Consider the following 27,625-nt stretch of genomic DNA (forward strand, 5'->3'; position numbering starts at 1 on the left):
TGCTTGAAATGTTCCCTTGGTATCTCTAATTTACTTGAAGAGATCTCTAGTCTTTCCCATTCTGTTGTTTTCCTCTGTTTCTTTGCATTGATCGCTAAGGAAGCCTTTCTTATCTCTTCTTGCTATTCTTTGGAATGTTCTTTGTACAACCATTACTACTATCTAATTCCAGAAATTTTTCACCACCTTAAGAGAAACCTTCTGCCCATTAGGAGCCATTCCTATTCCCTCCTCTTCCCACCCTCTGGCAACTACCATCTAATCTCTAGCTCTGTGGATTTGTCTGTTATGGACAGTTCATATAATATGTGGCCTTTTGTCTTTGACTTCTGTTATTTAGCATAATTTTTACAAGGTTCATTTGTGTTTAGCATGCATGTATCAGTACTTCATTTCCTATTTATGACTGAATAGTACTCCTTTTGTTTATATTCATCAGTTTACTGACATTTGGGTTGTCTCCACTTTATGGTTATTATGAATAATGTTGCTATTAACATTCATATATAAGGTTTTCAAGGATGTATATTTTCAGATCTCTTGTGTATAAGTCTAGGAGTGGAATTTTTGGATCATGTAGTAACTCAATATTTAGCTTTTGGAGGAATTGCCAAAGTATTTCCCAAAGTGACCTCAGCATTTTACATCTCCACGAGTAATGAATGAGTTTCGCTTTCTTCACATCCTTACCCACCCTTTTAAGTGTCTGTTTTATTTTAAACATCCTAAAGAGTGTGGAATTGTATCTCACTGTAGTTCTGATTTGCATTTCTCTAATGACTAAAGATGTTCAGCATCTTTTTATCTGTTTACTTGGCCTTTTGTTTATCTTCTTTGGAGGTATGCCTATTCAAATCCTTTATCCATTTTTAATATAGTTATTTGTCTTTTTATTGTTGACTTTAAGGGTTTTTTGTGTTCATTTCAAATTAAGTGTTTATATGATATGAAGCAAGGGTCTAACTTCATTCTTTTGTATGTGGATTCTCAGTTGTCCCAGAACCATTTATTAAAAGGACTATTCTTTCATCATTGAATTACTTGGCACCCATGTCCAAGTCAGTTGACCAAGAATGTAAGGATTTTTGTCTAGTCTTTCAATTCTATTCCATTGAGCTATATGTCTATTCTTATGCCCATATCACAATCTCAGTTGTTGTTGTTTTGTAGTAAGTTTATGGATGTTATTGGAGAAAGCAATGGCACCCCACTCCAGTACTCTTGCCTGGAGAATCCCAGGGACGAGGGAGCCTGGTGGGCTGCCATCTATGGGGTTACACAGAGGTGGACACGACTGAAGCAACTTAGTAGTAGTAGTAGTATGGATATTATGAATAACACTACAATGAAGATTCAAGTACAAATTTTGTAGTAAGTTTTGAAATCCATTAAGTGTAACATCTCCAACTTTATTATTCTTTTTCAAGATTGCTTTGGCTATTCCGGGTCCCTTACATTTTCCTATGAATTTTAATCTAAACTTTTTCTTTCCAGTTTCTGGAAAGAAAAAAAAAAAAGGAAACAGCTGGGATTTTGATAGGATTACAGTGAATCTATATTTCCATTGTGAAATATTGACATCTTAACAGTATTAAGCCTTTCAATTTGTAAAATCCATAAATATCTCTTATTTATTTATGTCTTAATTTCTTTCAACCATGTTTTATAGTACCAGTTTTGTATTTATTTTGGTAGATTTATTCTCAAGTATTTTGTGGTTTTTTATGTTATTACAAATGGAAGTATTTTCTTAATTTCCTTTTCTTTCTGTCCATGCCTGTGCATAGAAAGACAAATTATTTTTTGAGTATGTTCACTTTGCATCCTGCAACCTTTCTAAACTTGCTTATTAGCTCTAATTTGTGTGTGTTTGTGTATTTATGGTTTTTTTTTTTGCCACACACAAATTTTCTTAGCATTTTCAAGTTCTCAGTCTTTCCCTTTATTACATTTAGATTGACTCTGAGAAGAATCTCCCTTTATCTAGGATATTGAAGAATTCACTTCTTTTTTGGCTGTGCTGGGTCTTCACTGCACTGAGAGGGCTTTTCCAGTTGTGGCGCATGGGCTTCTCACTGCAGTGCAGGTTTCTGACGTTGCGGCACACAGGTTTCTCTAGTTATGGAGCACAGGCTTTAGATTGCACGGGCTCAGTAGTTGCCGTTCACGAGCTTAGTTGTCCTGCAGAATGCGGGTTCTTATTCCCTGATCAGGGATTTAACCCACAGCCCCTGCATTGAATGGCAGATGTTTAGCCACTGGATAACCAGGGTAGTCCCCACTTATCTTTATAATACTTGTAAAGTTTGATAGGTGACTTTTATTGTTGTTTATTCTTGAGGTTAATAAAGATTAGTGAGTGTTGAAATAAATACTTGCCTATGATCATTAAAAAGATAGCTTTATGAAGTCAAGGTAGCATTTGGATTTGAATTGACAGGTGAATAGATAAGTTGTGGTACATATATACAATGGAATATTACTCATCCATAAAAAGGAATGAATGTGAGTCAGTTGAACTGAGGTGGATGAACCTAGAGCCTGTTATACAGAGTGAATTAAGTCAGAAAGAGAAAAACAAATGTCATATATTAATGTACTTGTACGGAGAAGGCAATGGCAACCCACTCCAGTGCTCTTGCCTGGCAAATCCCATGGATGGAGGAGCCTGGTAGGCTGCAGTCCATGGGGTCTCGAAGAGTCGGACACGACTGAGCGACTTCACTTTCACTTTTCACTTTCATGCATTGGAGAAGGAAATGGCAACCCACTCCAGTGTTCTTGCCTGGAGAATCCCAGGGACGGCGGAGCCTGGTGGGCTGCCGTCTACAGGGTCGCAAAGAGTCGGACACGACTGAAGTGACTTTAGCCGCAGCAGCAGCATGGAATCTAGAAAAAGGTATTGATGAACCTATTTGCAGGACAATAGAGATGCAGATGTAGAGAACAGACTTGTGGGCACAGCAGGGGAAGGAGAAGGTGGGACAAATTGAGAGAGTAGCGCTGACATATTCATACTACCACCTGCAAAGCAGAGACTAGTGGGAAGTTGCCTTACAACACAGGGAGCCAAGCCCAGTGCTCCTGATGACCTAGAGGGGTGGGGTGGTGGTTGGGCTGGGAGGGACACTCAAGAAGGAGGTGATATATGTATACACACACACACACACACTCCCACACACTTATGGCTGATTTGTGCTGTTGTATGGCAGAAACCAACACAACAGTGTAAAGCAATTATCCTCCAATTAAAAATAATAATGAAAAGATGGCATTGAATTTGAAATCAGAAAACCAGTCACTCGGTTGGAGTCTGACACTTCTGTTTACCAGTTGTTTGATAATACAAGTCCTTTAGTCTTTAAAAAAAAAAAAAAAAAACAAACTATGAAAGACCCTATCCACTTCACAGAAGAGCTCAAAGATTCACAATGGAAAGTGCTTTGTGAACCATTTGGCTTATTGCCAGTATGAGTTCCTTTTATTTATTAATAGTAATTGTTAAACGTTTATCAAGACTCCCCTTTTCTTTAGCGACTTTACCTAAAATACAGAAAGGTACAGTGTGGCCACAGCTTTCCAAGGGAGCCCATGCCTAAAAGCCATTTATTAATTACACACAAAGAAAGGGGGTTTTGTTATTTCCCCTCTTATTTTTTCACTCTTCATTCCTTTGGAATGAGAGAAACACCCAGGGAGAAAAGACCTTTTATTTTCTGTAGAATGTAGAAAAGTTCCAAAGTATTTTAGAACCTAGCCCATTAAAATGGAGAAGCATAAAGCCAGCCCCACAGAGCCATCACAGAGGGCCTGATGAAAGGGCTGTCGTCGGCCGGCAGGTCCTCTGCAGCAGGGTTCTGTGAGGAAACCAAGCAAGCATGACTGCTTCCAAAGCTCTTCAAGGCAGATCTTGGCACTAGAACCTTGTTTTCCTATCCAGGAGAAAAATTACAGAATTTCTTTTATGTGAGCAAGAACATGGCTGTGGGTGTGTGCTTTCAAGGGGTATAAATTAACACCACACTGGCTTGGACAACTTTTTCACATCTCTGACACTAAAATGGTATATCTCTCTTGTCAGTTTTCAGGGCAGCTCTGACACTCAGTAATCCCCAAATTTAGAGAACTGTCATTTGCAAAGTATGATGAAATAATTTATCAGTTTCTCTACCAACGACAGAAAGTCTGGGTTCAGGTTCCTGCTCTGGGTGAGTTATTGGCCTCGGTCAGGCCTTGCTGGTGGCTGATAGGTGCTCACTCGTGGCCCCTGGTTGCTGCTGCTGCTGCTGCTAAGTCACTTCAGTCGTGTCCAACTCTGTGCGACCCCATGGACGGCAGCCCACCAGGCTCCCCGTCCCTGGGATTCTCTAGGCAAGAACACTGGAGTGGGTTGCCATTTCCTTCTCCAATGCATGAAAGTGAAAAGTGAAAGTGAAGTCCCTCAGTCGTGTCTGACTCCTAGCGACCCCACGGACTGCAGCCTACCAGGCTCCTCAGTCCATGGGATTTTCCAGGCAAGAGTACTGGAGTGGGGTGCCATTGCCTTCTCCGCATGGCCCCTGGTAGGTGCAAACTACTTAGTAAATGGCAGCACTTCTTACTGGCTCTTGTTAATTGTGGTATATTTGCTATAAAGTGAAATTAATTTATTAGAAATGATCAGAGTACTATTTTTAATTTTCAAAATCTCTAACAACATTAGCCTATTTTTTTAAAAATTAGAGAAGAAGTGTGCACGCATGCTCAGTTGTGTCTGACCCTTTGTGACCCCATGGACTGTAGCCCTCCAGGCTCCTCTGTCCATGGGATTCTCCAGGTAAGGATACTGGAGTGGGTTGGCATTTCCTCCTCCAGGAGATCATCCTGATTCAGTGACCAAATCTCAGTCTCTTGAGTCTCCTGCACTGGCAAGCGGACTCTTTACTACTGCGCCACCCGGGAAGCCACAAAATTAGAAAAGTGGCAGAATGCAATTATGATTTCAGACATTATAAACCTTTTCTAAGAATGACGTAAATGCAGGTGCGTTACTGCTGCTTTTGATAAAACAGCTATTTTTAATTAAAATGATAATGCTTTAAAAAAAAAAAAAAGCCATACAGAAAAATACAGAGAAATGAGCTACAAACCGTCTCAGCCTGCCCCATCCCAGAAGTAGCCGGTGGTGACGCTTGTTGAGCATTTTTCCTCTGCCTGTGCACAGATGGGTGTAGACTGAGAGACAGAGAAAGGGAGAAAAATGATTGATAAATGTGACAGCATGAAAATGAAAAACTTCTCTGTGACAACATACCATAAAGTTGAGAAATAAATGTCAATGAAGGGAAAATATAGAAAGAGTTCTTATAAAATCCAAATGAAAAAAACAACTCGATAGAAATATGGACAAAAGACAGAGACATTTTACTGAAGAGGGAATACAAATGGCTGATAACCATCCAAAAATAATCCCCAGCCTCACTTGTTGTTAAAGAAATGCAACTTAACCAAGGAGATGCCAAGGAAGTTTGGTGACACTGCATGATGGCAGGGGTGGGGGAAGCAGACATACTTGGGCACTGCCGGGAGGACTGGGTATTGACACCATTTGCAGGGAAAGCAATTGATATTCCCTCTCCAGTTTTATAATACCCTGAACCTTTGACCCAGTGATTTCCCTTCTATAAACTTACTAACAGACAGATGCACACAAGTTTACAAAGAAACAGGGTCAGTGACAATAGTGAAAAATTAGAAATGCCCTTAAAATCCATTAGTAGGAAATTGATTATGAAGCTACAATCTGTCCATGGGATGGGATACTATAGAGCCACTAAACAGAATGAGATGGATGTCTGTGTTCTGACATGACAGGTATCCAAAGTGTATTCTTAATTTAAAAAGGTCAGATGTGAACCAGATTGTCCTTTCAGTCAACAACCAATTAAACACTACAGTGTGCTGGACACAGTGTTAGGTCTGAGACTATGATGGAAGGTTCAGTTGTCAGAGGTCTTGCGCTCAAGAAGCAGCCTAGTGAGTGAGACAGGCCTTAGTGAAGAATCACACAGGTGAATGGAAACATACCAACGTGAAGGCGCCACAAGGAGAGGCACCAGATGCTGCGAGAGCTCTGTGCGGCAGCCTGACCCAATGTGGGATCTGATAATGAGACACCCCAAAGGATGAGGAGAGGAGCCACTGTGGTTAGAGCCCCAAGTGGGGGGCCCAAGAGGAAGCTGAGCCAAGAGGGGGGCGGGACTAGGCTCTGATCGTGTGTGTGTGTGTGTGTGTGTGTGTGTGTGTGTGTGTGCGCACATCAGAATTTCTGAAAAGATACCCGGGAAACTGTTGGTAGTGAGTAAGCTATTAAAAATCAGACTGGAAATGGGGAGAAGGGAGGGTGAGGCTTATAGACACGAAGGAAAGGACATTTAAATTTGTAATTGTTTAGTCTTTCCTACCACTTAGGATTTCTTAAAAATTATATGTAGGTACTACTCTTATAATTTAAAAATCTAGTTAAGTTTTAAGAAGACACACACAACCAAAAGAAAAAAAACTAAGGCCCCAACATGTCTATTTTGGTGCTAACTCTTACAGCGAGTAGGGCCTGTTCTTCCCAGCCTTTTGGAGGAGCTAAAATTGACAACTGGAAAGCTGCCACAGAGCCTTTCTCTGACTATTAAAAGAAACTGGCTCAGTCCGGGGCTCTCAGAAATCAGTTTTTGAATGCCCTCTGCACCCGGTCACTCCTTGCATCTACTTTCCTGCAGGGATTCCCAGCTCCATGTCTTTTTTTTAGCCAAAGCCCTCCAGCGGCCTCCATACATACCCTGTGGTGTGTGTGGCCATGGAAGACCTCCCTACTGGGCAGAGACGGGAGAGGAAAGGAAGTGGCACCCTTGGACTGCGACATGACCCTGTCTTGCACAAGGATACGGATGAAGCAGGGGATGGCCAGCTCTGGCAGAGCAGAGAGAGAAAGCTATGCACTTTCACAGCTGGTCAGTTACAAAAGCAGCAGCAAGCTCACACTTCATGGTGACAAGCGGACTTGAGCTTCTGCTGAATTAAGGTGCAAACCTGAATCAAAACATAAACGGAGACACTTGATAGAAGGCACTGCAACGTCTGCTCCGTCCACTGTCCACTGCCTGACCCCGCCAGGTGTCCCTCTTCAATTACCGCTCAGAATTCCGTATCTGGCAGTTCACCCTCCCGCCAGTCAGTCTATTCAGTTCTGGGCTGAGTCTACTCTTCCTTAGCAACTCTTCTCTGGCTCTTCATAGTTCTTCATTATGTTGACTTGAAAATTACCTTTCTGTGACTTCTGCCCTCTTGATGACCAGGTGTTAGATGAGCAAAACGTGCAATTTGAAATCCCAGGCCTTAGTTTGAACCCCTGTTCTGTCATCAGCCAACTCTGTGACCTTCAGACAGTTGTTTATTCTCCTCAAGACTTCATTTTCCCATCCTTAAATTAGGCGGTCAGCATCACTCTCACTGGTCATTTTGAGATTAAGTGGAGCCAGTGTACCTCGGTATTAGCTCCCTCAGGCCCTCCCTGTCCCAGCCCTCAGCTGCACTGAGAGATCCTGGCAATTACTGTTTTCCTCTCCGTGGGAGTTCTCATCTCCAGGGTAAAGAGATCCAGTTTAAGTCCACAAACATACTTTGAGCTACTCGAGTGCTCTTCACTTTGCTGTGGGAGAGATTTCCCTCTGAGTCATGGATTCCCTGAATTATTATCAAAAGGAGAAAAGAAGAAATCTCTCTCCCTCCTCCACAAGAATTGGAGTTCCACACTCAGAATGAACCCGGTGTTTTAAATTGAATATTCGTATGATGGGGTCTGCCTGCATAAACAGAAACATCCTTTTTACTAGTCATCAAGTTTTCTCTTCAAAAACTATCACACATTTTCCAAATCCGCGGGGACAGGGCCAGTTAGATAAGAGTCTGCCAGCCCTGGCTCTGGCTGTGTCTATTGACAGCTGATTGGCGCTGAGGAACCAGTGGTTTCCCCAGAAACACGGAGGACCGCAGTGCAACAGCTGCTCTGTACCTTGCCAGGGCTTGAGGCGATTGGTCTCGTGAATGAGTTTTTTCAATTAATGACCTTGCTCCATATGGGACATTAAAGATGTTTTTGTTTTTAACCCAGGACGACATGCTAGAAGCTGAAAAGATTTAAGAATATTAAATATTCCTCCTCAGCCTCAAGATAACAGTTGATAAACACATAACCATAAGAGATCAAAAACATCAAAGGATAGGAGGAGAGGTGCAAGCCCCGGGGTGCTTAATAAAATACGAGAAAGACAGAGCATAGTCAAGCCACAGATCCCCAGCAGGGCCAGTACCTGGCAGTCTGTATAAAGCCAGAGTGGCAAGCAGGAGTCCTGTAACTCTGTTCACTCTAACATTTGTCCTAACATGCTCCAGATGTATTTAACAGGGGTACTTATATTATCTTAGCAAACAAAGTGTTGCTCCAGAATTATGAACAGTGGCTTAGTTTGGAAAGATTGGGTGATCTAATCACAAGCTCTGTCAACTTCCTCTGTGCTCGCTCCCTCAGGAGGCCTCCTGCCTGGTGTGGTACTGTGCTTATCAAACTGTGTCACCCCAACATTCATGCTCTAAGGAGGGTCTTTTGGGAGCGGCTGGATGGAAGCAACTGGGTGGGCTTGCAGACCCTCTCCACCTGCTTCAGTGAGAACAGCTCCACTCTTACCTGCCTTGTATATTACAAAACCATGGACGATTCTGTCTGGACTAAAAGGCATTCTTTTGCTTTAAAATCAGAAACTTGAAAAGCAGCGGCATCATGATGTTTGAATCCTTTTGTAAGTTGCTTTTCTACTCAATGATGTGTTTTTGAAATATAACCATGTTATAACCACATAGATAGAGTTCAATCATTGTATGAATAAACCACATAACATTCATTCCCCTGCTGATGGGTATTTAGATGGGTTCCCCATTCGTCACCATCTCAAAATATTTCTTCAGTGGAGTTGAGGGCATTTTCCATATAGACACTGATGGACGGTGCCCTCTAAGCTAGACCAGAAGGGAAGGGACAGTGGGTGGATAGTGAGATGTGGAGAGTGGACAGAAGATGAGAAGCCGCATAGATGTGATAAAGTCAGGATGCCCCAACAGTCAAACAGGTTCTGTGAACTGTGGGATCCAGAGGTAGCGCAGATCATGGGGGACTGGGTGGCCGAGGATGGGGAGGAGAATGAGCCTGTCAAAGCCCCAGAGGCCGAGGTGTTAGCTGGGTCATTCACTGGGTGTTTTAGTTTGCTCTGTCAGCTCCACCCTGAACCCCTCTCTGTGCCCACTAAGCACCGTGTCTGTGGGCCGCCTTGCCCTCTGCCTGGGGGTCACGCAGCCTTGACCTTGGAAGAAGAGAGCACAATGCAGTGAGCTTCATCCCTCTACCGAAGGCCACGGCTCCCTCCCCAATAACTCATCATTCCAGTCCCAGCAGACGCTCCCTCCCGTGCTTTCCCTCTGATGGTAAAACAGCCTGTTTGGGGTCCTCTAGTCTCTTCCTTAGGTTTCCTCCGTGCAAAGGGTCATTCTATTGACTTCTTTCCTTTATTCGTCTGTTAAACTGAACTATCCCTTTCTTGCCCAATAGCTGCAGACCAGTCTTATGGAGATCCTTGAAAATGATGACGGGAGGAAGGGTGGAGAGGAAGGTAGTGAGCCAGAACCCTGGTGAGGGGCAGTGTCTGAGTTTAGGTCAAATCAAACTGGCCCACATTTTTGTTGTTCATCTGTAAGTGCACTTAAAACCAAAAGCTCTATCTAATTTTTGTGTGAATTCCTAGTGTTTGAGTAATATGTGGCATGCAAAAAGCATTTTATAATTAAGATAAATTGAACTGAATAGCACTGAATTAAATTAAGCTGAATTGTTCTGAATAAATGAGATACTAATGTGGCACATTTTAAACATCATGGGTTCCCTTCTCCACTTCCCTCACCCCCTAATCCAGCATATGGCTTTTAGAAGCTTCATGAACATCAAATAACAAATTAGATCAGACACTGAGTTTCCAAAGTAAATAATGAATACTAGATGTTCACTTATGTTAGCGTCTTATACAGAAAAACATTGAAGTTATGAAGATTTTGTAATGCATTCAGACCCTGTTAAGATTTCAGGATCCTCTTTCTTAATACTGTGAATATTTTTACTCATGGAAAACTTTGCATCCTATTTCCAAGACAAAAAGCAACTTAGCTCTTAGAACATGTTAATTATTCATTTGAAAGTAATTTTGATAGACTCACATCTTTTGCATTGACTTGAATTATAATACCGAGTAGAAACAAAAGATGAAATCTTTTTTAATTCGAATTTGAGCTTTGGTCAATCTAAAATATTGTGTGTAAAAGGTCTTTGTGACAATAAGAGTTAAATCTCTTCTGGCATCAGAAGGTGCTCTCCTCACCCTCTGGATCATAGAGATCATAAACACGGGGAAAAGACAAAGTAAACATGATCTATTAATATTTGCATTGCGGGCAGGGCAAGCTTTTTCTCTTGTTTATTTTTTTTTTTATTTCCTGAGCACTGAACATTTGATTCCTCACTCTGTCCCTGTAGCTCCAGTTTGAAAAGCATTTCCAGTCAGAACTTCAGGCCAACTCGAAGATAATGACTAATTATGGTTTGCCAAAATCACACTTTCAGTTTATTTATATCCTGTAACTTAAGAAGTCATTTTAAAACAAAAGCTATTGTTAGTATTTACAAATATGAAATGCTGATTCTCCTAACACAGCAATAAAAGTTATTACTGAGAATCTTGATTTGGAGTAGCCTCGTCATAAGAAGTCTAGATCTAGTAACTCAGTAGGTTTAACGTATGGCAAATGAGATGACAGTCTAGAGTCTACCCTGATTATCATCTCAAAAATGCATTTAGCTGGTAGTCAGAGGAGCAAGTCTCTCTGGCTTTGCTTTCTCACTGCTGTCTCTGCACTAGAAGATTCTAGTGCTGTGGCTTTATGTAATCTAAGATTTAGGTTGTACTTTAACGCTCTTTCACTTGTGATACCAATTTGAATATTTTTGACAATTTGTGTTATCCTCATTTTGTAGATGAAAAAATTGAGGTTGCTGAGGGGGTGATTTGCCCAGGGTATTTCACAGCTAATAAAGCCTGGAGATGAGACTCAGGCCTTGACGCTCAGCCTTCACATTCTCTGTCTCCACCCTGTCATGAACGCGGACATCCCTCCTGCCTGGTACACGCTGCCCTGAGCACCCTGATTCCTCCAGCTTCCAGGAGCTAGGACTGATTCATGTGATTATTCATGCCTGTTTGTTTGCTTAATGTCTTTTTTATTTGAAGGGATGCATTTTGCATTTTATTTGAAAGGATTTTATTACTTTATGCTCATAATATCATGTGTGTGAGTGTGCTAAGTCACTTCAGTCGTGTCCGATTCTTTGCAACCCCATGGACTGTAGCCCTCCAGGTTCCTCCATCAATGGGATTCTCCAGGCAGGAATACTGGAGTGAGCTGCCATGCCCTCCTCCAGGGGATCTTCCCAACCCAGGGATTGAACCCGCATCTCTTATGTCTCCTGCATTGGCAGGCAGGTTCTTTACCACTCACGCCACCTGACAGCCCCATAATATCATCAAGTGGTTCTTTTCTATTCGAGCATTTTTAAATGGGCTTCGTTTTCAAGGAACTGAGCTGTTTACTGTGCTTGGGCAATTCCCATGGGCTGGTTCGCTGAGGATATAGTCAAATGGGCTTGGCAGACCAAGCACGGGGATGGGGTCAGGGTTTCAGTGGGTGAGGCTGCTGACACTGGGGGTAAGTCCCCCTCTCTGGACTGGCCAGTGGGTAGGGAGCTGTGCTTGCCCACTTCTCCTGCAGCACTGGCACTTTTTAATTCATCTCCTTCCTTCTGGAAACCCTCCTCCTCCTTCTACCAATAATGCACTCATGGGAAGATAGACTTTTAAATGATTTACTTAGAAATAAGTCCTGGCCACAGCATCAAGCCATCTGGACTCAGCGTCCAGGGCCTGGTACATTCTCTCTCCACTGCATGATGCTTTTAAAACTCAACTCTCCCCAGAGTTGATTGTGCTTCCACATAAATTATATTGTTTAGGTTCCTGGAAGTTTCCTTGGCTTTCTGCTTATCGCTGCAAGAACAGTTTGTTCCCTGCCGCCGCTGCCAAGCATGTAAGCAAACATGTTTCTTCTTTTCGTGATGACAGGCGCATCTCATCGTCCTGAGAGGAAGCCCCTCTCGAGAGGAGGCAGCCACATCTGCACACTCCGTCGCCTGTGCCGCCATAGCTTCCGGGAGGCCTGAGCACCACGGTGAGAGCAAGAGTGAGCCTTCCATGGGGGCAGAGTGGCCAGCTCCCTGCCTGGCCCTTGTGCCCTCGGGGTTGTGGGCTCGCTGCCTTTGGCATGGGTGAACAGGCAGAGGGAGCTATGATAGTTGCCTCAGAGAGCCTTCTCGGTTAGGTCCAGCAGAGCCCTTTGGTTTCTAGCCCTTTTCAGCCTTCTTCTAGACTTGTATTCTCAAACACAGCAAACCCAAACGTAGCTATCAGAGCCCCAGAGAGTTCATGCTGGGCTTACAGGGAAGCCTCCTGGGCTTTCAAAGGTGATCTATTTTTAAAGATTGTTGTGGAGCTACTGTGGCAACAAATCTGGCCTGTTGAAACGCCAGCCTTCAGACTCTCCCAGGGCTGAGCTTTCAATCAGGATAAACTTACACGTCTTCAGGATTCCAAAAGGAAGTTGCCACTTATGAGTCATATAGTTTTTCTTAGCCCCACATAATAGGTAGAACAGTGAGCCTGGGAGTTTTTTAGTCTTTCATCCCAGCTCCGAGCATACAGTATGCCTCTATTGATGGAGAACATGCCATCCTAATGACTTTTGCTTGTTGTTGGCCAGAATATTCAGAAATAGAGTATGATTCATAAAGAAGACCCGAGGTGTATTCCAAGATGTCAGATAAAAATACCTATCCATTATTGGAAAATAAGGTCCAGTGTGGCATCAAGCTGGAAGTCAACATTTGGAAGGCTTGAGGCTGAGGTTCTGGGAGCAGGCACTGGGCTCACATGAGAAGGCTGGTTGGGGGCGAGACGAAGGGGGCGCCTTGGGAGCAGACTGGTCTGCAGAGGTCCCTGGGACAGGCAGGGGCTCCTGTTCTGGGAGGATCTGGGGAAGGGGGTCTGTCTGTCCATCCCCCTTAATGGTCCCTCATTCTGGTCTCTGGGAGCTTTGTGCACCTTTTCAGAGCCGGAGGATAGGGAAGGCAGACGCCCTTTCTCATTCTAGCTCCCTAGAGCACTCCACACCTCAACCAACTTCCAAACCTGCAGAAAGCCAACATTTTCTCCAACCTGTTGGTGGCTAACATTCCTTTAACAGGTAAGAGAACCTCCCATGCCACAAGTATTAATAGGATACTTAAAATGCCAACAGGATGGAAACCCCTAGATTAGCAGGAGTCCCAAACCCAAATGTCCATGGGGACCAGGCAAGCAACCCGAGTGAAGCGGATGGCCCTTAGAAACCAGCAGCAGCACACTTAGGATTGGCAGCTGACCCTCGGCTGTAATCTGAGAGATGCAGTAGGGGTGGGGAGGGTGTGGCAAGCTGGAGAAGCCCGTCCCCCGTCCACATTGAGCAACGGCTGTTCCGCTCTGGCCCACCACTGCCATGTGGAAGGCAGGCTCGTATCGGCAGGTCTGCCTTTTCAAGAGAAGGCAGAAATCTGAAGTTTTATGTGAAATCAATGCATAGTTGATGGTAGCTAAGTCGAATATGTTTCAGGCTCTGGAGAAGGCAAACAAGTGTGGAGGGCTAGATCCCTAACTTCTGACCTGGGAGCATGAGATGTATTTTTTTTCCGAGTTTTCCAGTCTAAATATGGCGTTGATCTAGCCTCCCCTGTAAATTGAGAATGCTACTAATACCTACTAGATACAGATAATTAGATCTGTGAAAATTTAATGACTTCACTTAGTAATAGTATGTATGTAGTACATAATTGTGGTAGTAATAATATGTACGCATGTAGTTTGTAGTGTCACGGTTCTAACCGAGTTAACAAAGGTAACTTACCACGGCTTTGTGAGGTTGATACAAGTCCCCAGGTCTCAGATGGAGAAACTGAGGCGTGGAGGCTTAGGTAATTTCCCAAGAGCCACAGCCAGACGATGGTAGACTTGAACCCGGCCTCTTGACCTCCCTGCGGTATAACGAGGACCGGCACTGCACATGCCTTTTCCCTCCTTCCCCCTGCCCCCACTTACACCTGCCAAAGAGTGTGTGGCTCTGGGGAGGGAGAGGACGTGAGAAGAGCGAAGGCAGCCCAAGGAGGCCCGCCTAGGAGCCCACACAGGTCTCAGCCCTGCTTCTCAGGTGGCTCAGACCACGTGGTGACCTGCATCAGGAAGCCGACTTGCCTGTCAGTGTCTGAGATATCGGAGGAGAGTGAGTAGGGGAGGACGAGAAGCAAACTTGCCCAGGAACAGGGAGCTGGACAGTTGCAGTTGGCTTTGCAGGTTAGGAAGGGGGGCGCTTCTGCCTGAGGCCTGGAGGAATGGCTGCTTGAAACACTGACCCACACAGCCCCCAGGAGCCTGGAGTCAGCGGGGAATCTCAGCAGCATCATATTAACGACGGCGGCGGCGGCAGTAGCAAGTGTCACCGGATGCAGGCGCTGGCGCTGTCACCAACATGCCCGTCTCATCCTAACAAGCCTTGGAGGCAGGACACAACCTCCCATTTCACAAAGGAGGTAACCTAGCCAGCTCTCCACACCGCCAGCCCCGTCCATACTCTCTCTACTCACCGCTTTACCCAAGAAGGACAAAGCCCCAGTCCGTCCGAGGAGGCTCCCTTCTCAGACTCGGCTTCCACTGGTCAGAGGACACGTGAAATGTCTATCACTTGACACTGGCAGGAAGCATTTACTTGAGAGCAAGGAGGAGGCGGGGCAGAGAAGCTTTCGGATCAGAACAGATGCTGAGCCGCAGCAGCAGGACGACCTGGAACAGGGGCAGAGAAAAGCCCAGCCCTCGCCCCCAAGGCCTCAGCCCTCAAACCCGAAATGGGTGCGTCAGAAGAACCAAAGCAGAGAGACACGCAGCTCATTCCTACTGTGTTAAGAGGCTTGAGTATGCTGCCAGGGGACCCTGTGCTTCCTTGATGGAGAACACGGGGGAGACTGGGGACAACGAGCTGGCGGGCTGCTGCTCAGCTCGTTTGTCCCAGCCTTACCCACACGTGCCTAAGCTCAGCCTGCGCCCAGAGAGGGCGGCCGTGTTAGCACGTGTGGACTCGGCATGCCCCAATAAAGCAGGAGGGAGTGGGTCCCCCTTCCATCCAGGAGCCACAGCGGCAGTGGCTAGGTGCCTCCCCACCGCCGTTCAGGGCGCCTGGTTTTCATTTCTCTGCTGTCTCCTAACACACAGCCGACACAGTGACGAGGAACCCACCCGGGGCTGAGGCTCTGCAGGCCTCTGCTACCTCCAGCAAGGGGAAAGGAAAGGAGAGAATTTGGAAGTGATCTTTGACAGCTAAGCGAGGGCCCGGCCTCCCTACCCAGCTCACACCCAGGCAGGCCTCTCTGGCCCGGACTCTGGTCACTTGTGGTTCGGAAGTCCCAGTCGGATCCCCTGGGAGCAAATCCATACTTTCCACTGAGCACCGAGGACCTCAGTTCTACTTTCCTATGCGGAAACTTGTCTGTGCCGAGTACAGTTTGTTTGTTTGTTTTTAAAAGAATCGTTAATGGGGGGAAATTTCTCATTAGGGGATTCTCCACAGCCTGCTTGCTGAATGCCCATTGAAGGCATCGCCCTCCGATAAACAAAATGTCACGGGCCAAGGAGCCAGTGTGTTTCTGGCTCCACACTCAAACGAACCCTTTGCCCTGTGCCTTCCTGCATTCCTTATGCAGACAAAACTGCCTGAGAAGTCACGGAGGATTGTCATTGCATAAGGGTGCCCAATTCAGGCTAGCGAAATGTCACTAACCTGAGCCTGGCCAGCTTCCCAGAGCAGCCATAGACAAACTTGGTATTAACAGTTCTCCCAGCCCTGCTGAGTGTCAGGGCATTGGCCTTGTGTTTATAACTCTTCTCCTAAAGCATATTAAAATGAAATGGGCTGAAGCCAAGTACATTTTAGTGTAAACCTTTGAGAGGCAGAGCCCGCTAAACTCGGGTGGCCTTGTTTGGAAGTGGCCCCATGTGGGGCCTGGGCCTGGGAGCTCTGTTGGTTTCAGAGACAACAGGAGAGGACGGGCTATGCCCCTGCCCACCTTCAGGAGGGGGCGGGATCCCCAGTTCTCAGCTCTGTGGACAGACTCATGGCGTGTCTCCCCAGCCCTCTCTCATCCTGACGTCTCCCCTCATCATATACAGTAGTCAGGAAATATGTGGGTATCTAAAGGGGTTTTCTGCATCTCCGTGAAGTCCCCTGGCTTTTCCCCTCCACAGTCACCCCTTTGCTCAACTCTTCCTCCTGTGGCCTGGTTCTCAGCATTCCCTGTGCCAGGCCCTGCCCAACCTGAGGCCCACTCCCTAATCATAGGTTATCTTCCCCTGCCCATGGCCATGCTTGGGGGGGCCTGCTGCCTCCGTCTCCCACTTCCAACCTGAGGCCCCTGACCGCTGCTGGCCACCCCCCAACTATCCCTTCCTCCTCAGTCTTCCCACTGCCCACCCCCCAAGCCCTGTGTGCTCTCAGAGACCCTGCCTCAGCTCCTACCCAGGGCCCACTTCTCAGTGCAAAACGCCCAGCCTGCCTGAACCTGGCACCTGAGCGCCCCAAGCAGGCATCAGCATCCAGCCTGCTCTGCGCCCCGCAGGCCGGGTGGGGAAGGGAAGGGGCAGAGAGAGTAGTGGGTGAGGCCAGAGAAGAAAAGGGGCTAGTAGGACCCCCTCTCAGAAACCTCTGGAAAGCAGCCTAGAGCACAGCCCGTCTAGAGGACCAGGGCCTAGACAGAGGCCAGGTGCTGCCCACCTGAGCATACTCCAGGCCAGACAGGGCATGGCTTCGTGGGTGCTCTGTCCTCAGGGCTCCAGGAAGCCCAGGAGCCCAAAAGTGGGGCAAGCGCAGGCTGCAGGGGTGGCAGCTCTTGAGGCCGATGGAGAAGTAGAAGGGGTGGCCTTTTGCACCCTGAGTCTGTGCTCGGTGTCTCTTCACCGAGGTACAACCTGTGGCAGAACTGAAACCTCATCGAGCTTTGCTTGCAAACTGCATTTCATCTGTGTGCCTAAGAACAAAGCCCGCAGCTTTTTCCCTTCCTCGGGAGGATGAAACCCTCTGGTAACCACTTTTATGAGGCGCTAGCATTTCACTTAGTGCTAGCCCTGGGATTTCTTTGGAAGGACTGATGCTGAGGCTGAAACTCCAGTACTTTGGCCACCTCATGTGAAGAGCTGACTCATTGGAAAAGACTCTGATGCTGGGAGAGATTGGGGGCAGGAGGAGAAGGGGACGACAGAGGATGAGATGGCTGGATGGCATCACTGACTCGATGGACGTGAGTCTGAGTGAACTCTGGGAGTTGGTGAAGGACAGGGAGGCCTGGCGTGCTGCGATTCATGGGGTCGCAAAGAGTCGGACACGACTGAGCGACTGAACTGACTGAACTGAACTGATAAGTTATGTCCACAACTTCTTGGGAAAGCCTAAGTTACTAACACTCTGACTTGACTTTGAAACATATTGTTAGGGCAGCTTATGGAAATCACATATACTTTACCAAGACAAGCCACTTGGGCAACAGGCCTGAGACTGCTGGATCCCTGGGTGGCCCCAAGCAGTGCTGGAGGAGGACGGTCCTGGCCCGCTTCTGATGGTGAGGACTTTGAGGCCGGCATCCCCGTGGTGACTGAGCCCTGCCAGGACCTGTGGGCCCCAGGCGCTGTGAGACCAGCCTGCCTCCACCTTGGTCGCCTCGCTTTGCTGAGGCAAGCCCGCCCCTGAGATGGCTGTGGACTTCCAGGGGCCACGCGGCTCAACGCCAGCAGGTCTGAGGTGTCTCCCAGACGCTGGGGACGATGTTCCTTTTGAAGGTGATCTTTTGGTGTGGAGAAAGCTGTCTTCGGCTTCGTCTCTCCTCAGAAAACCCTGTGCCCCGCACCCCGAGGCTGCTGGGTGGTCTCAGGGCAACTGCCTGCACAGGGCCCCCGGCAGCTCCCAGCAGGGTCTAAATGGGTTCAATCTGTTTGCCTGCTGGGTGCTGGTGCTCCTCTGGGCTAACGCCAGGCTAAGATTTGGGACTTTCCATTTTCAAATTCCCTGGGGTCCTTAAAGTTTTTGCAGTTGGTGCAGAGTACTATTTCCCAAGACTATTACCAAGGATGATTGTCACATTGTCCACCCAGGCCTCTCTCATAATGAAAGCTGTCCTCACTATTCCAAATCTGGCCTTTGGACAGCCTCGAGAAAATGAGCCCAGGGCTACCAAAATTTATTTTAATTAAAAACCTCCTGACCTCTTGCTCTTTGAAAGGAGCCCTGGTTTTTTACGCTTCTGTATGAACACGCAGATGGAACAGTCTGAAGGGGCCTCTGGGAGACACTAAGCCAGCCTGCCCTCTGGGCCACACTTGCCCCTCACCCTAACTTGCAGACAGCTCCAGCGTACTGTGGGAGTGAAAATGGGAGATGTTCATGGCCTTGGAACACCTGTGCCACTGGGGCTCAGATTTATAAAGCTAAGTCATGGCCCTGTGCTTTAGAAAGTGACCTCATCCCTTGCTGAGGCCACCTAGCATCAGGTTGCCGAGGATTCTAGAAGAGCTTTTTAAGCTCAGCAACAGCCACGTGCGTGAACGCTGAAACTGCTAACTCCCTGTGAACCCACACCCTGCATCAGGCACAAGGCCTGTGCCAGGAAGTAGCATCCCACCCCAGGGGCTGTGACCTTCTGTCCTTCTGGCAACTCCACTGTCACTTGGGCCAGGAGGACCTCTGAGGGGATGCCCGCTCCTGGGAGAACCAGCTCTGCCTCTCAGGGAGTCAGTCCTTAGGGGTAGTAGGGCAAATTTTCTCTCTCCTCAGAGACTAATCATGGGGTACATGGTTTAGAATGCTAATTTGGGGGACGGGGGAAAATAAGTCAGGGTTTTGCAGTAAAGGCGCTCTCCTATATCCTGGGTAAAAATAAAAATAGTGTCAAATTTACAGACAGGGAAGGTGCCCACAGTGTGTGCCCTGGACTTTCCACTATTCCCGAGTCCTGGACTATTCTCACATGCAGCATCCTGACAGGATGCCTGACTTGTGGTCAACTTGTACATGACAACAGGTGTCAGAGAACCCGCTCCCTGGCCCTGCCTCTGCTGACTAGACACTCCCAGGAACAGAATTAGGAGAAACATGGACCTGTTGAGGAGCCAAGGACTCTGAAATAGGGGAAGAGAAGCAGCAGTTTTAGGAGCTGGCCCCCGAGGGCAGATCCTCAGGCAGCGCCGCTCTCTGATGCCTCACCGCAAAGCCCAGCTTTCTTCTGCTTCAGTAGCTATTGTGGCCTGGGTTTGAGTAATAAATTCCTTCCTTCCCCCCAGCCCCTTCCTTCCTCCCTAGCTTCCAGTCCCTCTTCCAGAGATCCAAAGATGCTAACAAGCGTTCTCTTTGGAAAATGTGACTGGGTCTCCCTGACTTAGAGCTTGTGAGCCTTTTGTGCACCAGTATGACTTAGGCCAGTCGGCTTCCTTTCTCCCAGAGCCCTGTGAGGTCAGCTACACAAGGGAAGGGACAAGCGTCACTCAGGTCTGGGGACCAGCCCAGATGGGGCGGTTTTGTGGGGGGAGATGGGTCAGCATGTGACTGCCAGGGAAAGGGGCACTAAAAGCTGGGAGGACTTTATGAGGGGCTGGAAAGCAAGAAAGCACAGCTATGTCCACCTGTGTCTGGAAGACCAGCTCCTTACCCAGGAAGGGAGGGGAACACTTCCCATCCCTTTTGACCTCCTCCTTTTTCTGAACCTGGCACCACTTCTGCAAAAGCCTGGGTCAGAAACTCAGTTCTTATCCATCTGGTCCTGCCTCCTTCCCATGCCCTTTACATGTGCTCGTCCTTAGAGTGAGGGTTCACCTCCGGGAAAAAGGCTAAGACTCAGAAAAACCTCTCCTCTTCAAGAATGGCTCAGTTACAGTCTCTGGTTAATTTCCTGTTAAACAGAAACTAAAATATCAACAGTACTCCATTCTTGAGTAGACTTGTTAATTTTTAGACATGGAACATACATCTTCGTGATGCTTTTAGAATCAACAATATAAATGCCACATCATCTCCACATTTGCTGTCATCAGATTATCAAAGTAACCAAAATAGATACTTAGTTCGAACATTTAATCTCTAATATATTCTCCCGTGAGTCAACAAAGACTAAAGTGATGTAACATTTTTCATATACAATAGTAACATTTTCTTCTACCAAGAAAAAAACTGAGAACTACTTTAGAAATCCATCTGCTGGTTTGGCAGTGGACAGACCCCCAGTGAAAGAGTGGAGCAGGGACCCCAGCTCATTAGACTTCTGTCTAGTTTCAAAGCCTGGGGCCAGCTGACTTCCCTGAAAGGCAGCACCAACCCCCAGCCCAATTCTCACTTCTATCTGATAGCTGCATAGATCTTCAGCAGAGAAAATCTTGCAGATAAATGAAGCTTACTTGTTTTCAGACCTAGGTTTTTAGACCTTACTTGTTTTCAGACTTTAGGTTGCCTGGATTCGATAGACACATCTCCCAAGTGTTCGCTTCTCTCCTTTCCACAACAGCTCACTTGGGATGTACTTGAATCATTTCCAGAAACCTACATTTCTCATTGTGAATTTCAGAGCTGTTCTCAAGTTCTTGAGGTGTATGGAGCCATTTATGTGCGTGCTTCAGGCCACTGGACTCTGTCTGCTTTCACAGCAGTGTTTCGTACTCTCCATGTTCATCTCTGCTCCCAGTGGCCCGCTGGTTAGCCTAGCATGGATGCTGCTGCTGCTGCTGCTAAGTCGCTTCAGTCGTGTCCGACTCTGTGCAACCCCATAGACGGCAGCCCACCAGGCTCCCCCGTCCCTGGGATTCTCCAGGCAAAAACACTGGAGTGGGTTGCCATTTCCTTCTCCAAAGGAAATGAAAGTGAAAAGTGAAAGTGAAGTCCCTCAGTCGTGTCCGACTCTTAGCGACCCCATGGACTGCAGCCCACCAGGCTCCTCCATCCATGGGATTTTCCAGGCAAGAGTACTGGAGTGGGGTGTCGTCGCCTTCTCCGAGCATGGATGAGGGAGGCCCAAAGCCACAAACTGTCCCTGAAACTAAAATTTTCAACATTTCTTGAGCACTGGCTAGGTGTCAAGCATGTCATCAGTTATTATGTGCATTAACCCATTTATTCCTTACAGCCATCCTATAACAGGAGCGTTAGCACGAAAGTCCCTCTTTGAGGTAAGAAACCTGAGGCCAAGCCTGGGAGGCGCAAAGCTGGACGGCAGCAGAGCTGGGCCTGAGGGCAGGCAGCCTCTGACCTCTGGGGCCTCTCCTCCTTTCCACTTGCTCCTCCGCCTCCCGGAACCAGCACATCCCGCACAGGCTAACCCCATCCATCCACCTCTGTGAATTCTGGAGCAGTGTGTTTGTGGATTCCTCTTTGGAAGTACTGTCGTTCACATCAGAATATGAGAAAAATTAATCCATGGGCCCACTCTCTGGAAAAATATTAAAAGAGACAGTACGCTGTCCTGTCTAAGGGCTTCCCTGGTGGCTCAGATGGTAAAGTGTCTGCCTGCAATGCAGGAGACCTGGGTTTGATTCCTGGGTTTGGAAGATCCCCTGGAGAAGGGAAAGGCTACCCACTCCAGTACTCTTGCCTGGAAAATCCCATGGACAGAGGAGCCTGGTGGGCTACAGTCCATGGGGCCTCAGAGAGTCAGACATGACTGAGTGACTTCACTTTCTTTTTTTCTTCTTTCTTGTCCTGTCTAATCAAGAAAATGGGGAGAAAGCACAAAAACAAAATTAGAGGTGATAAAGGGGAAACAATCAAATACAGAGGAAGTCTGAAGAAGCTAGAGATAATATTTTACCTTTTTGCTCTTGTGTATTTGCTCTACACAGTTCATACTGGATTTCCAAATGGAAGTGTCAAGTGGACCTTGTATGTATGGGTCATAATCTGCCTCAGCGTGTGCTCGTCGTGTGTCACCGTCTCCAGCAGCGCTTCGGCTGCGGTGGTGGGTGGGGAGGCAGGCCCATGTTCCTCAGGGTCACTCACATTTTCCTCTGCTAGAGCAGGAGTAGGCAAACTTCAGCCCAGGGCCCAAATCGAGCTCCCTGCCCATTTTTCTAAACAGTTTTCTTGGCACACAGCCAGGCTCCTTTATTCACATAGCATCTCAGGCTGCTTTTGTGCTACAAGTCTTCAGTCCCCAAAGCCTAAAATAGTTACCATCTGGTCCTTTATAGAATGAGTTTGTGACCCCTGTGCTGGAGTCCTATAATTTTTATACTTTCAGACTAGATTCTACTTTATGGAGTTTCTTTTTTGAATATTCTTTCCTGTTGTGGTTTATCACAGGGTATTGAAAATACCCTGTGATAAACCATATCACAATGTCATCAAAGAATGTTGAATACATCCTGTGATAAACTCTGTGCTGTACAGCAGGACCTTGTTGCTGACCCGGTCTGTATATGATAGCTCACATCTGCTAGCCCCAGACTACCAGTCCTCCCCTCCCCTACCCTGACCCAGGCAGCCCCAGGTCTGTCCTCAACATCTGTGACTCTGCTTCTGACTCATAGATAGGTCCACTTGTGTCCCATTTCAGATCCCACATATAAGTGATATCATATGGGGTTTGTCCTTCTGACTTCACTTAGTATGACAATCTCTAGTTGTATCAGTGTGGCTGCAAATGGCATTATCCCATTCTTTTTCATGGCCGAATAGTATTCCATTGTATACACGAACTGTGCCTTCTTTGTCCATTCATCTGTGGATGGACATTTAGGTTGTCTCCGTATTTTGGATATTGTGAAGAAAGCTGCTATGAACATGAGGGGCATGTGTCTTTTTGAATTACAGTTTTGTCCAGGTATATGCCCAGGAGTGGGATTGCTGGATCATATGGTAATTCTGTTTTTAGTTTTCTAAGGAACCTGTTTCTCCATAGTGGCTACACTGACTTACATTACCACCAAGAGTGTGGGAGAGCTCCGTTTTCTCCACACCTTTTCCAGCATTTGCTGTACTTAGACTTTTTATTGATCGCCATTCTGACTGGTATGAGGTGGTACTTCACTGTAGTTTGATTTGCATTTTTCTAATAATCAGTGATGTTGAGTATCTTTTCATTTGCCTACTAGCCATCTCTGTGTCTTCTTTGGAGAAATGTTTATTAAGTTCTTCCGCCCATTTTTCTATTGGGTTGTTTTGTTGTTGTTGAGCTGTATTATCTGTTTGTATATTTTGGAGATTAAGGCCTTAGTTTTCTACTTCAATTTATTGGTTCAGAATTTCCAAAGCAAGAGAATTCCATGGCAGTCCAGTGGTTAGGATTCCATGCTTTCACTGCCATAGGCCTGGGTTCAATTCCTGGTTGAGGAACTAAGATCCCACAAGCCATGTAGTGTGGAAGGAAGGAAAGGAAACAATTGGGGAAAGAAAAAAAAAAAAAAGAATTTCCAAATAAAGTGGATGGTGCAAATTCTGCCCCTCACACATGTGCATGCTCCTCGTACAGTCTCCCAGCTGCTTTCAGATGCTTTTTCTAGCCATGGCCTCTGGAGGGACAGCCGTGAGGCTTCTCTTTGGACCAGTGCAACTGCTGGTTTTAGGAATTCCTGGCTATACTGGTTTTCTTTTGCTGCATAGCAAATTATGGTTGTTTAAACACCCAGTTTAAGCTTTTAATCCCATCAATCAGAAGTCTAGCATGGTAAGAGTGGCTTCTCTGCTGAGGCTAAAATCAAGTTGTCAGCTGGCTACATTCTCATCTGGAGCACAGGGTCCTTTTCTAAGCTCAACCTTGTTATTAGCAGGATTCAGTTCTTTGTGTTATAGGACTGAAGTCCCTCCATTCTTGCTGACTGTTGACCTCTCTAAGTTCCTATGGGCCACTTTTGGGTCCTTGTACCACAGTCCCCTCCATCTCAGGATTGGAGAACCTCCTTTTCAAATCCCTCTCATGTTTTGAATCTCTCTGCCTTCCTTCTCTGCCACCAACTAAAGAAAACTCTGCTTTTAAAGCTTTGGTGATGTTAGGTTAGGCCTAAGGAGTAATCTCACTTTCTTACAGTCTACTGTGCTATATAACATTCCTTATGACAGGAGTAATATCTCAGCCTATCTATAAGTTCCACCCACAATCAATGAGGAGGTCGTAATCAAGGATGAGTGTCACTGGGGTCATCCTAGAAATCTGCCTGTGACACTGAATTTTTGCAAGGAGCTTTGTTTCATCTACTTAACACACACAGGCCTCAGGCCTCAATAGCCAGCCCTGCTCAGGCTTATGAGACCCTAGGCATTTTAGAATACACTAGACCTTTTTCCTAACCCCCTCATGGACCATTCAACTCCCCCTCCACCTCCCTGCACTGGCTTTCAGTTTCCTCTTCATTTTTCATATCTGAGATTTTCCTTTTTTGTTTTTTGCTTTCAATATTGGCAAATATTTTAAAATATTTTTGTTACATTATAACCAATATGTTTAAGTGCTTGGAATGGTTGGAGTTTATCCTTCAGCAGCATGTCAGCCATATTTTCCAGAATTATAGTGTTATTAAACTACATTCCAAGATTATAACATGCACTAAAGTCAGTGGATCCTTGGAGTTCTAACCTCAGTGAGGAGTAACTAGAGCTTTATGAAGAATTAATGGTTAATCAACCTGAAAACTTAATGGTGTGTCAGTTCTAGGGGAGAGTTTCCCTGTTTGCATTAACTCTGCTTACTCTATCACTGGGAGGGCCACGATGTATGAAAACCAATGAAAATAAATTGCAGTATCTTCCTGAGAACTAGACCTTGTCTAATAAAACAGTCAGATTAATGGGAAAAGACAGTTTCCTTAACTGGGTTATCTTATCCAGTTACTTATTATTTTCAGAGAGTTCGCCGTCACTAAATGCATAGTTATTCTGTGTTCATTTCAAATCTGTGAGTAGTTTTCAAAATTGTTGTGGTGGTGCTTTTCTTCAGATGTGGCTGAGCAGTATTTTCAGGATAGCATGGCTAATCTCAAGGATGCTGAAGGGAAGGAGAAAGCCAAGTTTCTTTCAATTCAAGATGATTACTGCCATTTCCTACAAGTCACCGGACAAGACGAGGTGAGTGAGTTTGGACCACAGCTGACAGTTATTTACTCGGGCAACCCAGTTGATATCCAAAGGGCTACTCCTATACTCTGCAAGCCTTAAGCATCTACTGTGTACAAGGCATGTGCCAGGCTCCACGGGGAGAGGGATGCCTAAGGCCAGGCAGCCAGCTCCTGGATAGGCACTCTTGGGAAACAAAAAAATTATGAGAACCCAGATGCCATGTCCACCTGCAAAGTACCCTAAAGGACTAGAAACCTTGAGAGCCAGATGGACAGTCCCAGCTTATCATAGCTTGTGGTTGGAGCTGGCATAGAAGGTAGCAATTAGTGTGTCTTATTATCTTGGCTAATGAATGAAATTTGCATATCAAATAGGAACTGCACAGTGCAGAAGTTATGGCTCACTGTCCATTGAACCATACAGGCAGGTTTTCCATGGCTTGTACAAATGGAACCGGGCTCAGAGTTTATAGTCATTGAACTATCCCAAGGGTAGTTAAATCCTTGGGAACTTGTTCCATAATAAGCCTAACAGCTACCAGATGGCCGCATGCTTGATTTATATAAATATATAAATATATCTGTATTTTCAACTCTAACTCTTCAAAGCAAATCCTTGAGAGGAAAACGTTTTTATTTCCTCTGCTGCTCTGTAGACCTCCTGCCCAACAGCCCTCTCCTAACTCTTAATGCTTCACCCTTCTCTCAATTGATGTGAGCTTAAGGATAGGTTTTTAATCTAGATGTACCCATGGTCCTCAGGCCAAATAGGGCTACAGCAACCATAATAAATGGAGTTTTCATATTTTTCTGGATCACTCAGCCAAGTAGAAAGGGGCCTTCCCGGGGCCTCAGGTTCTAGAACATCGCTGGAAGCTCTGTGGAGAGTGCTCAGGGCAGAAGTCTGACAGGAAGTGTGCCCCCATCATGCCTCACCCCTTCTGGCCCGTCGGTCATCTTCGCCTCCAGACGGCCCCTCGACTCCATCCATTGGTTGCCATCTCATCTCTGCCTGGACCACTCTAGCAAACCCTGGGCCCCCAGCTGCTCCTTCCACTCTTGCCCCTTTCTATTCTATTCTGAATAAGTAAACCAGGGTGATCTTTTTATTTTTTATTTTATTTTTTTTTTCTGCTCAGCTCCTTGATTTTTGCCAGCTGAGCTGCGAGATTCGTGCGTGCTCAGCTCCTTGATTTTTGCCTGCTGAGCTGTGTGATTCCTGCCTGCTCCCAGGGTGATCTTTTTAAAAAAGCAGATCTGATCAATGGACCTCTGTTTGTAAAATACTCCACTGGCTTCTCAGTGCCCTTAAGAGAAGCTGGAATCCCGCATTGCCCACAATACGTGGCAAGATCTGAATTCTGCTGGCATTTCCAGTCTCATTTTTGCCTCCTCCCCTGATGTGAATTCCACAGTGGCCTTTTCTAATCCGCGCTTGTTTCCTGCTCTTGGAAGGTTCTTCCTCATTGATCTCCTGGCTAATGCAGACCCATCCTTCAGGACTCACCAGCTTGTCTGATTCCTCTCCCTCAGTCTTCACTAGATTCTCCCCACTATTTTTCATCATAGAATCCAGTTTAATATAATTGTATAGCATAGTCATATATTACCATAATGGTGGCACTTCCCTGGTGGCGCTAGTGGTAAAGAACCCACATGCCAATGCAGGAGACATAAGAGATGCGAGTTCCATCCCTGGGTCGGGAAGATCCCCTGGAGGAGGGCATGGCAACCCACTCCAGTCTTCTTGCCTGGAGAATCCCACGGACAGAGGAGCCTGGCGGGCTACAGTCCATGGGGTCACGAAGAGTCAGACACGACTAAAGCCATGTGGCACACGCGCATGCATGGAAGTGAAAAAGTTCCTTTGAATCTGTGTTAAGATATTCTTCTGGTTGTGCTGCTCTGCCAGCAAGAACCCTCTCTAACTTCTTATTCCCTGTAAGAAAACCCAAACCCCTCGTTAGGAGGCCTGGAAGGAAGGCCTCCACTGCCAGCCCAGCCTGTGACGCCTGCCTCACCTCCCTCTGCTCCGCCTTCTGTTCTCTCTGCTGTAGGCACAGTAGTCCACTCACTGGCCCTGAACATGCCATGTGCTTCTCCCCGCTACTGCTGTGTGCCCAGGTGCCCAAGCCTGCCTCTCAGCCCACCTGAATCCGGATTATTCTTCCCTTCTCTCCATTAAACTTGTCTAACTCTCAGAGACTGTCACAGTCTCTGTTTCTCCATACCCATGTCCATGTGGCATCTTTTCCACTGCCATCTCGACTTGCACATCTATCTCCAGTTTC

General features: G+C 46.4%; 1 protein-coding gene across 10 annotated transcripts in view; it reads left to right on the forward strand.

Annotated features, from left to right (window-relative positions):
* The window catches only part of TTC23 (tetratricopeptide repeat domain 23), a 160,433-nt gene that overhangs the window by 113,080 nt on the left and 19,728 nt on the right, over window positions 1–27,625 (forward strand). For all 10 annotated transcript variants that reach the window (XM_061394261.1, XM_061394264.1, XM_061394266.1 and 7 more), the window contains 2 exons: window positions 12,249–12,354; window positions 25,217–25,344. In XM_061394261.1, coding sequence (XP_061250245.1) covers window positions 12,249–12,354; window positions 25,217–25,344 — 234 coding nt within the window. The remainder of the gene's footprint in view (window positions 1–12,248; window positions 12,355–25,216; window positions 25,345–27,625) is intronic.

This window comes from Bos javanicus, chromosome 21 (genome assembly GCF_032452875.1).
Source record: "Bos javanicus breed banteng chromosome 21, ARS-OSU_banteng_1.0, whole genome shotgun sequence".
Taxonomy (NCBI): Eukaryota; Metazoa; Chordata; class Mammalia; order Artiodactyla; family Bovidae; genus Bos; species Bos javanicus.